We start from the raw sequence: 12,182 nt of genomic DNA, 5'->3' as shown, positions 1-12,182 counted from the left end.
ACTGTACTTCTCAGACTGTGCCTGCCATCTTTAGAACTTAGTGCTGTTATAAGTTAATGCATTCCAGTACATACTGTATATTGTAAGAGGTGATTTATTTATTTCATATTTACAGGAAAAGAAAAAAGATGCTGACTAATAACTGACATATTACTCACAGTACTGCGAAGCTTTTCCAGCAGCAGGTTCAGCTGGGTCTGTGTACGCAAACAGACAAACAAGAAATGTTTAGTGATTTGTTTTTTATGTTTGTAATGAATGCAGCATAGGCAGACATTTCAAATGAGGCAATAGTGACACGCGTCCTTGTCAGAGGTGAGGGAAGGGAGCAACCAGAGTTAAAAGTCATGTCTTGACAAAGGCAATTTATTTGTATAACACCTTTCTACAGCAGGGCAATGCAAAGTGTTTTACAGAAGACAAAAAAGGATTTAAGACAAGATATAAAAGAAACACAAGGCAATATAAAAATACACACTTAAATAGGATTTTCTATGTAAAATAGATTAAATTAAGATAAAATAGAAGACAATATAATACACAGATTAAACAGTAGAATAAAAATGACAAAAATGTGGAGGCAAAGAGAAAAGTATTACGCTTGGTTTAAAAAGAACTGGAGCTGAAGCTGACTTCAAGTTTTGTGGTAGCTTGTTCCAGATACGAGGGGCATAAAAACTGAATACTGCTCGTGACTCTGGGGACAGTAAGCAGACGATCTGAGAGGTCTGGATGGTTCGTAGCGCTACAGAAGATCTGAAATGTATTCTGGCCCTAAAGCTTTCAGTGATTCATAAACAAAAAATAGAATTTTAAGTCCAGTATGTAATTCTACCATTCTACCTAGAAATGTCTTTTTGAAACACACACATCGTGCTTGACTCCAGGTCTGGTGCATTAGTGATGAAAGCAAAGAAGCTACATTAGCGATAAAGAAACCTCACCCAAAATAAGAGTCAAATTGGATTGGATTGGATTGAATTGAATTGGCTGCGGTTGAAACATAAGACATGCAGACTGAGTTTTTTATTCTTTCTGTCTCGTATTTTTTTCCACTCCCCCTGTTTTCCTCTAACTTCTCTCCTCCTCTATTATACCTCAAGCTGACTTCATCCAGCTTTATCCACCAAGGAAGGTTTTCTCAGAGGAAAGAGGTAGGAGACTGGAGGAAATCTATGAGAGGGGAACCCTGAACACGGAGGAGAAAGAGGGATGGGAAGAAGAGTGGAAAGGTGAAAAGTTACAGAACAGGGATAGAGATTAGAGTTAGAAAAGTTGGAAAAGAAGTTAAAAGGATAAAGGAGCATTGCAAACTATTTTATAATAAAGAGTAAATTCAATAAAGAATAAAAGACATTAGAATCTACAATAACATCAACTATTGTAGCATCTAACTTTTACAATTTAGTGGATTCATCATTAGTATTAAAAAAAAGGAATTTTGTTGTTATTTGTGATAGTGAAATAAATAAATAAATGAGTCAAACTAAAAATGAGAAGGTTTCATTCAGTTCAAGGACTTTGTCAAACGATCGAAAAATGACAATCTGACCTTGAACTTGTTGCCCACGCTGATGAAGCTGAGTTTGCCCGCCTTCTGTTTTGAGTCCTTGGTGGTGTTGGAGTTCTCAAACAGCTCTCGAACAAATTTGTCTTTCGATTCACACACTAGGCTCTCCAGAGACATATGGAGGGCATCATTATTCTTCTCCACAAACCGAGTCTGTGGACACACAAGCAAATACATACATTTATGTAGTGGCAGCCTGTTGTACACATTTTTTATACGTATAAGGGACAATGTTGTACCAAGGAAAAAAATGTATTAGAACTTTTTAATTTTGATAATCGATTGACAACGTTTAAGGCATAATTTCTGCAGGCCTATGTGTGACTTGCTCCATTGGCTGTTGATTTAGTAAGCTTTAACTGCTGGTAACTTCACTGTCTTATGTAACTGGCAACTATAAGGATACATTATAAATCCAGGATTTTGTAAATTCAACCCAGCCCCAATAGCCCAATACGATAAAATCTGCATTAAGAATTACTGTTTCATAGCAAACTGCTCCAGCAAAGTGCCGGATGATAAAGCCCTCGTCGTCCCGGAGATTCCTGTGAATGGTCAGCTTCGACTTCCTGGGAACCTAAGTGGGAGAGGAAGAAAGCAAATCAAATCTAATGACAGTGCTAAAACACATATATATTGATTTCACTCTAATCCCATCCATCACCATATCTACAGCAGAACCTTGTTTATCCACACCACTATTGAATGAGGAGGGCTAGTTTGGAGATGATACATTTGAATCAATTACGTGCTGTAAAAAACAGCAAAACAAATACGTAATAAATCCAGGGTAATTTCTGGTCATTTAACATGTTTACTTGCATGGCAAGGAAATAACAACTGCCCGCAGTTCAGATATATTTCTTGAATGCCACATTCATCTTATCTGGCTCAAGTATGACAAAGGACCACAAAAATGAATTATCAACAATACTCTTCAGGATAAAAAATAGGGTAGTACCCAGCATTTTTAAGCCTCATTAACTTCATCAGCAAAGACAGCCATAATAAATTAAGTGGAAAAAAACTGTCTGGCAAAAATATTTACAGCACATCCATGCACTGTAGATTAAGATTAATGTATTTCAGCCATTGACTGTATCGACTAGTCTTTACTTGGGCAACAACCCTCGCTGCAGTAGAGTGTGGCGGTCGTCAGCCACCTCTAGTCTTAGGCTTGAATTGGTGTCAAGGCTACAGTTCTAAAGGGATTTCATGCTTGCAGAGATACAGGCAGAGTGACAAACAATGGGGACAATAACAAGAGACAGAGGGAGGGACTGTGCGTCATTCATAAAACTGCTGTTACAAACAGGCAGAGTAAAAATGATCACAATGACCAAACCATTGTGCAGTTACATTGCTGCCTGGTCTCACAAAAGAACACAAAGAAAGAGAATAATACAGGAAAGAAAGCCAAGACAGAAGGAGAGGGAGAATAATAAACATAGTGACAGAGGAGAGAAGGAGGGAGAGGGAAAGAGAGCGCAGCTAAAGAGGTCTGACCGTCAGTCTGAAGTGGTCTTTATGCTTGTTGTGAACTGCCAGTGCAAAGTGTTGGTCGCTGGGCTGAGGAAGACGGTTCTCTTCATCCAAAATGTCCAGGACTCCCACCAGCTTTGCTTCCACTAGATCTGGAAAAAACAATTATATCTTTATCAGCAACATTATTATGATTAAGTCCGGCTCTATAAAGTACAGTGAAGCACCAGTATGAAAAGTAATATCAAAAACCTGAAATAAATTCTCTTAACATGTACAAACTGATAATATTTCCAATCCGCAAGTGTCATCAAATGGTTCCAGACATTTTTAGGGACGACAACAACAGAACACATGAATCCCTAGAAGTTACAAAATCACTAACCATTCAGTTTCTGAACTTTACATATATTGGAAATTTCCGCTGTTTACTGGATGTGAATATTCAAAGCACAAAACATGTTCATCAGGATGCTCATTTAGCCATATATCTGAATTATTCATACACCATGCTGTGTTTGGAATATATCTAATAGCCAAGGACCTCAGAAAAAAAATTAGCATGAACAAGCACCTGTGCATAAATCCTGGAGATTGATGAGTGAATTAATGGCCAACCCAAACGGTCATTTGCAAGTCATAAATGTTATTCACGGCTGTCAGTTAACCTCGCACCTGAATAATCACAGCCTTTGAAATACAAATCAAACTGCTTCACCTTGATACACTGACTACTTCATCGCATTAATTCGAGGATTCATTCAAGGACAGAGGCAACAAAAACAAGGGGGCATTATTTCTCCGGCTTCCCATTGCACCAAAGGACGCCATAAAACCCACAAATACTCATTATGCCTGCTCCCTTCAGACACACGGATATGCCAGCTTCTTGGATAATGAGAAGTCGGTATTTTTGTCCCCCTGACAGGTGTACTCTCACTGCTCTGACGTGTAGCCCAGAGCACAAGGAATGGCCCAAATGAATACTACGATGTGGGTTAGCTGATGTTACACTCGAACCAGCCTCAGTACGTTTGTGGTGTGTGGGCTCAACAGACATCTCTGTCAGTCATTTTGTGTTTTGCAGCACAAGCCCTCAAAGGGAGCACTTCATCTTAATGATGTCCCTAAGTGTCTCTCCATGGTCCTGACTTCACTTCCAAAGATCACGCAATGTAGATGCTTGTAGGTGTCAATACACGTACTCCTACACACGTTTTAAAACCAGCTCAAGTCAGACATCTTTTCAGCTTTAGAAGGAGATAAGGTCAATCTCCTACATTCAGTATTTTACTTTTATTTTGTAGAATGCAATCATATTCTTTGTTTTCAACAGAGACATTTTTAAAGAGAGACATGACTGTGCACACAAGGAAGAATTGCATAGACCTTACCTATGCAGTCCTGGTTGTCAACGTAATGCACCTCGTTCACTCCGAGCCCTTCCCTTTGATACAGCTCTTGCTCCTGCACAGACACAAACCAAACATCAAAACACAGAACAATATTCTAAAAAAAATTCCTATTGTAAAACTAATTTACATTTTTCTGAGTGGCTTCAGAACATCATCAACCTCAAAGAAACAAACAGAAAAACCCATCAACAGTCGATTCGGATAATGAGAAAGAGGCCTAAACAGAATTGTGGAGCCTTAATTGGAGACCTTGGAATAGAATAACGTTAAGAGATCACAGGAGAGAAACAAGCCTCATCATGTCCCTTGAGAAATTAGCATTCTAATGAGAGAGCGCAGGAGAGACGGAGGGAAAATGTAAGTGAGAAAAACAGAGAAGGGAAAGACAGAGAAGCTTAGTGTGCCAACCACTTCCTCCTGGCTCATGAAAGAGTCAGTAAGTTTGGCCTGTGAGTGACTTGACATGGTAGGTTTCCCAGGATAAAGATGTAAAACCACACCGAATCACCTTAATCCACAAGCTGCTCACCCACCTCTTTCAGAATACGCTCATTGAAGAACTGCTGCAGTTTCTCATTGCAGTAATTGATACAGAACTGCTCGAAGCTGTTATGCTCAAAATATTCTAGGAGGAGGAAAAAACAGAAACAGAAAAAAAACCTTTCAATTAATTTTCCAAAATGACAATTTCTGCAAAGCCTATGTTAATTATGGCAGTTGGGGGAAATTAATTCTCAAGCATGAGCTCTGGTAATGAAGTGTGTGTACGCATTAGAATACTTATATTAAGAAACAAGCTGCACAGACAAGTGTGTCTTTAGTAAACTGAATTCTAAACACACCAATGAAAAAAATGTGCCAGTTACACAGCAGATAAATGTAGTCGATCAGGGAAGCTGCAGAAACTCATACTCTCAGTTTGTCTGTTTTGTTATCAGTGATGTAGGGCAAAATCTACACTGTATTAAGTTTAATTCAAACTTCTATACGGAACACTAACTGCATTTTATTACCAAACCCAGCGATGTCCAACACCCCGATGAAGTTGGAGGAAGTCTCGAAGGGGAAACACTGGTTTACTCGCTTGACCACATGATCGAAGAGGCGGCTGTACACTGCCTTGGCCAGGGCATCGCGGGCATTGTTTGCTTGTTCCACCTTTAGAGGCACCCTGGAGGGAAACACAAAGTGGGACAGTGAGAGATAGTCCGAAACTGGGACAGGCTAGTGTCTTGTTAAGCCTCTCTCTTTTATTTTTTTTCCCTAATCAACCCAATTTTCATATGGCAGCAAAAGTTTATCCGTGTTGATAAGACACTTTTTGCCGCATAGTGCTGTGCCTCCCTCTATAGCCAAGCTAGCTGATGGTTTTAAAATTAGGGTTTCTGAGCCAAAGACAAGGTATTAAAACTAAAATATTAACCTTGAACTCTACTAGACTCTCTAATGACACTTTGACACACAATTTATTTTTAAATTATTTAGCGGGGTTGACTGTATGGACAAAGTTCAGTTCCACAGTGACCCAGAGTTCAACTCACCTGTCCCAGCTGGGAATAATGTGAATTTATAATGAAAAGGTCTGCCTTTTGCTATGATAGACCGTTATCCACTTTTTTCTTTTGATATTCCACTTGCCAAGTCTGCATAAGATAAAAGAAAAAACCCTCATCCATTTCACACATGAATAGTCCACCTATGCTAAGGCCAAGGTGGCCCATTCAGCCAGCGAATTGTAGTAAATCTTAGAAAACACCTGAGATCCTCACAATTCATCTCAGTGACAGGTATTTTTATCCATTGCAATGTTTCCTATGCACACTAGTTAGAGACTCAGTCATCCCTGATACAATCACATCCACCACACCCTCTGTTCCCCTTAACGTCCCAGGGGTAGGGTGGATCTGTCTGGGGCTTAATGACAAAGCCAGGCCCCCTTCGCTCCACCTGCTCCCCAGACACCGGGCCTTTACTGTACTGAAGCCATGCTTGCCTGCCTCTTCAGATACGAGCTGCATTATTTATGTGGAGAAAACACTTCCAGGCCAGGGCGGCATCTGGCCCTGCTGAAATATTAATCTATCAAACCTGGCCCCGTCACTCAAACACCACATTACCACAAAAGTACACAGGAGCAGTGCCAATGCTGCACCACACGCAATCATGTAGAAATACAATTTACCTAGGCAGAATAACCCTCAGATCCCTCTGCATTTGTGTTACTGTGTCCCTTTTTCTTCACTGGAGTTTGCTGCGAGTCAGTTAGCAGTGGTGCTTGAGACAGAGTCACAGAGCACTTGCAAGGAATAATAAGACCAGAAAATTAAAGGCTTCATTCAGTGTCAGTATTTAATCTAATTTTCCTGCACAATTAAGACATCTTAATACTTTGCAGGATAGTACAAATAAGTAAAGCCACTGTATTTTACTATATTCTAGTCGGTTAATCTCTGTCTCGGATTATTAGGTATTTTCAGACCATTATGAACTTCCTGCTTTCACTCAGTAAGTTCAGTTGTCAGTAAACATCAGTGACTTCTGAATTAACTAAAAGGGTAATTTGTTCTCAACAAAAACATTTTCAAAAGAATTTGCGAAGAGTCAAGAGTGCTGTTGTTCTTACTTGATAACTGTTCCTTTGGCGCCCCCTGCTGTAGTGAGCATGACCCTGGTTGTGAGGCTGACACGCAAATCATCCTGGTCCAGACCCAGCAGATCAGCACAGTACTCCAGAGTCTGGCCAGACTGATTCTTCAGGACACAACCACCTGAAACATGCAGTAAGAAATCATCCTACAGTAAGAAAGCATCCTACTGCAATCTGTGGTTCCAAAGACAATTTCTTTCCCTTTGTAATAATACATGTATTTAATCCCCAGAAAGGGAAGTCAGAAAGGGAAGGAATGAACCAGAAAAAAAACTGAGAAAGATGGATGTTGGTTACCAGGGTAACAGAGGTTCTCTTTATCACTGTTTGAGACCCAATGTGTGTGATATCCAAGGAAAGTAGATCTGTTATTCAATGTTCTATATTGATCTAATAATGTAACACATATTTGTGCAATTCTAGGTGATCCCAAAATTAAATTCAAATTGAATTTTACAACTAATGTTCCTAATCCCTGTTGCTGAGTAGGATTTATCAAGAAGAAATCTGGTATAGAGGAAGGAATATTTTGAGAGTGTAGAGTTGTTTTTGTTTCTGGTAAAAGAAAATCTGGAAAAAAGATAGAAAGACCTTGGTGGTACAATATGGTAATCACCGGAAAGTGGACTAAAGGTTCCATTGCAATGACCAGTATGAAAATATTGAGAATCTCACAGATTATTCTAAAAGAGTTTTAAATGTGTGTAATAACAGCATCTGTCTGACCTGAAGAGCTCCCTGTTTCTTCAAAGTCAATGTTGCCCAGATGCAGAACACCAGCAACCACCCTAAACAGGTCCAGCTTCTCAGTGTCATCCAGACCAATCTTCTTCATGGCCACACACATCCTGTTGAAGTCACCCTGGTCATCAAGAAGAAGGTCCTTCAGAGCACCAACCTTTAAATGCTACGAAACACACAAGTGAGTCAGAAAAAGTTGAGATCAGGTGAGAAAAAGACAATGTGTGAGAATTCAATTTAAATCATGATTTACTCAAACAAGATGCAATTCGCAATGTTCTTTATTTCAGCAATGTTATGAAATTGTCCTATATTGAGTAAATCTGATTATAAATTGAACTGGATGCCCACACTAAACAATAAAAGTCATGTTTAACTTGGACTTTAATATATAAACATAATATATAATACTATTATACATTAACGTCTTAAAAGAGCCTTCACTAGCAGCACACGAGCACACCATCCTATGAACTTAGGCTGCTCTGCTAGCCTTGTCTCCAAATGTCTTGACAAGTACTGTATTTAAACAATTAAAGAAAAAACAGAGCCAATGTAATATCTAGTAATAACTCAGGGAGGATGAAAGCAGAAAAAACAAGCATGTTGAGTGAAATGTCACTGGAACAAAGCACTTCAAGATTCATTAGGAGTCAAGATCTCACATTAATCATACACAATGTCACAATTAACAAGGCTGCACAATTATTACTTCATGTATGGTTATACTGTAAGAAAAGTATTCACAGTAATTGTATTGAGGGGAACAAAATGCTTTAATTGCACATTTTTCATGATTTATTTTCAAAAACAGAGAGCCTTAAAATAAAATGTCCATCTTTAACAAATATTGATTGTGAACTATGGGAAATATACAGTAATTGTGCAGCCCTGCATTGTATGAAAAAGCTGAATAAGCAAACACCTTTTGTATTTTAAAGCACCACATAGCCCCAACCAAACCTGGCAGACACATGCAAAGGAAGAGGAAGCATGCACTCTTATTTCCTGTTTGCACTACAAACAGCAGCACGTAAAACCTGAGCGTCTCAGTGTTTACTTTAGGAAAAATACAGGATAAATAGCAGGGAGCACAAAGCCCTGATAAGAAAGGAAGCATCACCTTATTATCCTACACAGATACATGGAAGGGCAGACAAATGCACAATGACTTCATTAGCAACAATAACACACAATGTACTTACAATCACACAGCTTACAGTGCTTCAATCAAAGTTATTGTTGTTGATTTTGCACACAATAAGCAAGTTAAATAAACACCATTTGAAATGTAACATATGATTGATAAAAGCCCTTTATTTACTTGAAATTCTAGTCTAAAATTATGTCTCTCACAAATATAAAAAGGTGGAATGGAACACGAAGAAAAATTCAGTATGATTTGATCAATAGTATTTTAGTGCAATAGAGTGACTTACATATAAAATAAATAGAAACAGAGGTCATAATTGGACTTAATTTAAAAAAAGTTTCAATCATACACTTCTCTTAACAAACTAGGCTAAATAAACCCATCATAAATGGGCAGTGATGGGAATAACGGTGTTATAAATAACGGCGTTACTAATGGCGTTACTTTTTTTAATAACGAGTAATCTAATTGATTACTCTTCCCATCTCAATTACCGTTACTGCCAAAAAATGCGGCGGTTTACTATAATTGAAGCTGTTTTTTTCATCAGACCAACTAGAACTCTGAGCCGAGAGGCAAAGATTTTTTTTACTGTTCTTCCTTGGTTAGTGGGCAGTGCACGAGACAAGCGCATAAATGCTTACGATTGGCTGAGGTTGAGTAAAATTTCATGGTAAGCCAATCAGAGGTAGAGTTGGGCGGGTGTGAAAGCACGCATAGTTGGGCACACAACGAACAACACAAGCGAGTCAGTCAACGAGAGACAGGTATGGCGAGTTGTGTTGCATCTTATTACATTTGCACTAAAAAGAGTGTATATATTGTTTGAATACATTTTTGGTACATTGCTTAAAGAGCATAATTTAATTTAGATTTATTTGTTGGCTGGCTGCAGCCTCTTGAAGTGAGATTGTCAATGGCCAGAGAAAGAGATTTATTTTTATGGAGATGTATTTTTTTTACCGTATGTATTACCTGTTTATATTTGGATTCCTTAGTTTTGCTATACATTGTACTTTTCAGTTAGACTGAAAGCACCTCATATTGTTACACTGTTCTACTTTTTTGAGGAAGAAAATACTTGAAGTACAGTATATCTACCAATTGTCTGAATTTTTTTTGTTTGTTTTATTTGCACTACAAAGTATATATATTTGTTATTAATTTTTGGTATAGTGCTTAACAAGCATAATTTAATTTTGCCCAGTTGTGGCCTGTTGAGGGGCAATAAATATCAAAAGTTCCAAAACATCTATTGTGTTATTTGTATCGATCCACTATATAAACATAATATCTACATACATGGCATTTGATTGGAGGCTAGTCTCATTTTGTCCCACAGCAAACATTAAAATATTTTAGATTTGTGTACATTGTTTCTGTTAATATTGTATTAAGTGTCCATTTCATTAATTTATTCAGATTTATCATAAATAATTGAACATGCACATGTATTTTAAGTTGTGGAGGGGTGGAGGTGGCGTCACATTTGAGCATTTAAACATTTACTTGAAAGTAATGCAATAGTTACTTTCTGAAGTAACTAGTTACTTTTATAATTTGTAACTGAGTAACTTATTTAGTTACTTTTTGGAAGAAGTAACTGGTAACTGTAACTAATTACTTTTTAAAAGTAACTTGCCCAACACTGTAAATGGGTAAATCCATTAAGAGAATTGAAAGAACCTCCTTTGTTTACCACTATCTCTGTCTGATTTTCCTGAAACTTTGATTAGCATAAAAGAAGATATTATTCTATCTTAGAAAACAAGAAGTGAAATGAACATGTATAATTAGTCCCTGAGAGAGCAACATGTCACATTTATTCTTCTAATTGTTTCATGATATTAATTACACATCTCTTGCAGGCTTTGCAGCACAACTCAACAAGGCACTGGTTCTTTTTCATACATAATTCATCAAATACACAGACCCTTTTTTAGTATGGAATATTCTTATTGACCAGGTCCTGAATATGACTTCACATTTGCAGTTCATTTCCTTGAGTGTTATCTGGGATTTGCTTTCAGTCCAGTGCTTACACATAATTCTTGGGAGCAGAATAATATACATATCTAAATTATTTATTGCACAGGAAAAAAAACCATGAATGTTGCATTACAATATATTATTTGCCTTTGCTTCTTGACACAAGATAAGTTGCCATGCAGAATGCAAATGTGACCAAAATGGTCATATGTTGGGTTAGAGTGATTTAGCCAGAACAGAACGTGACATTACCTCAGGACTCTTGCGGTTCTGCATGATTTGTTTATCAGAGTCCTTACTGGCAAAGTATCTGGTGCATCCTCTGTTCAGGTACTGAAACGGAGAAAAACATGAAACATTTAGGCATAATTAGTAGAAAAATTGAATTCAGACACAGTATAAATGCATTTCATTTGTGGTGGCAAACCTACTGGGGACATTTGTATTGATTTTCATCATCTAAAAGATTTACTTTGCTGTCTTCCAATATCTTTCCACAGCTGACTAGTAGTGAATTGCGTGAAGTAATTGCCTCTGTTGATGTGGGTGTCACCTCAGGGAACTGATATAATGACACCATGATAAACATCTAAAGGAACAGCTTGAGCTGCTTGGTGTTCTGTTAAGTGTTGTTTTGTAGAGCATGTAGAAGAAAATAAAGGCTGGGGTAAACACCTTTATGCTTTCTGACTTTGCCCCTGCTGATTATTGCATCCAAAAGGGAAAGGATTCAATTGTGAAATACTTTGTTACTAAAGGGATTTTGATTTCACTTGGGAGGACCTCTTGACATCACTAAAAATAAGCTCATGTGACATCTAGTGGGCTTCCATAGAACTGCCAACCAACGTCTACTCCAAAATGCTAAGGAAAAAACATAAATTCCATTAACTTACATAAAAAACATATTTCAAAACACTGACCTCAACTGGCTCACAATGAAGTATAATACATGTTCTTCTGTCTGTCTAAACCCACTCACCCTGAAGCTGTCTGGAGAGCCCAGGTGCAGTTTTTTCTTTATGTCCTCGGATGCCCCGGCACACAGCCTGTAGAAGATGTGGTAGTTCCTCTCATCGTTACTTTGCATGCAAATCCTCGACTTCTCGAGCAAATAATGGGAGACGAATCCACCAACAACTGCATTCTGGTGACACGAAAAGAGAAAAATCTGATCTTAAAATT

The 12,182-nt window shown here is 38.0% G+C and overlaps 2 protein-coding genes across 5 annotated transcripts in view; both read right to left on the bottom strand.

Moving 5' to 3' along the window:
• The window catches only part of cga (glycoprotein hormones, alpha polypeptide), a 235,034-nt gene that overhangs the window by 115,195 nt on the left and 107,657 nt on the right, over positions 1–12,182 (bottom strand). The gene's annotated exons all lie outside the window — the stretch shown is intronic.
• Positions 1–12,182, bottom strand: part of myo6b (myosin VIb) — a 38,800-nt gene that overhangs the window by 17,746 nt on the left and 8,872 nt on the right. For 2 of the 4 annotated variants that reach the window (XM_051396082.1, XM_051396083.1), the window contains exons 9-19: positions 11,980–12,144; positions 11,250–11,330; positions 7,841–8,021; positions 7,091–7,235; positions 5,481–5,638; positions 5,001–5,092; positions 4,447–4,519; positions 3,077–3,204; positions 2,052–2,147; positions 1,553–1,723; positions 159–197 (exon numbers count right to left, since the gene is read on the bottom strand). In XM_051396082.1, the coding sequence (XP_051252042.1) occupies positions 159–197; positions 1,553–1,723; positions 2,052–2,147; positions 3,077–3,204; positions 4,447–4,519; positions 5,001–5,092; positions 5,481–5,638; positions 7,091–7,235; positions 7,841–8,021; positions 11,250–11,330; positions 11,980–12,144 (1,329 nt within the window). The other 2 variants (XM_051396084.1, XM_051396085.1) reach the window with 2 other exon arrangements.

This window comes from Dicentrarchus labrax, unplaced genomic scaffold (genome assembly GCF_905237075.1).
Source record: "Dicentrarchus labrax unplaced genomic scaffold, dlabrax2021, whole genome shotgun sequence".
NCBI classification, from domain to species: domain Eukaryota; kingdom Metazoa; phylum Chordata; class Actinopteri; family Moronidae; genus Dicentrarchus; species Dicentrarchus labrax.
This window is presented reverse-complemented; position numbering and strand designations above follow the sequence as displayed.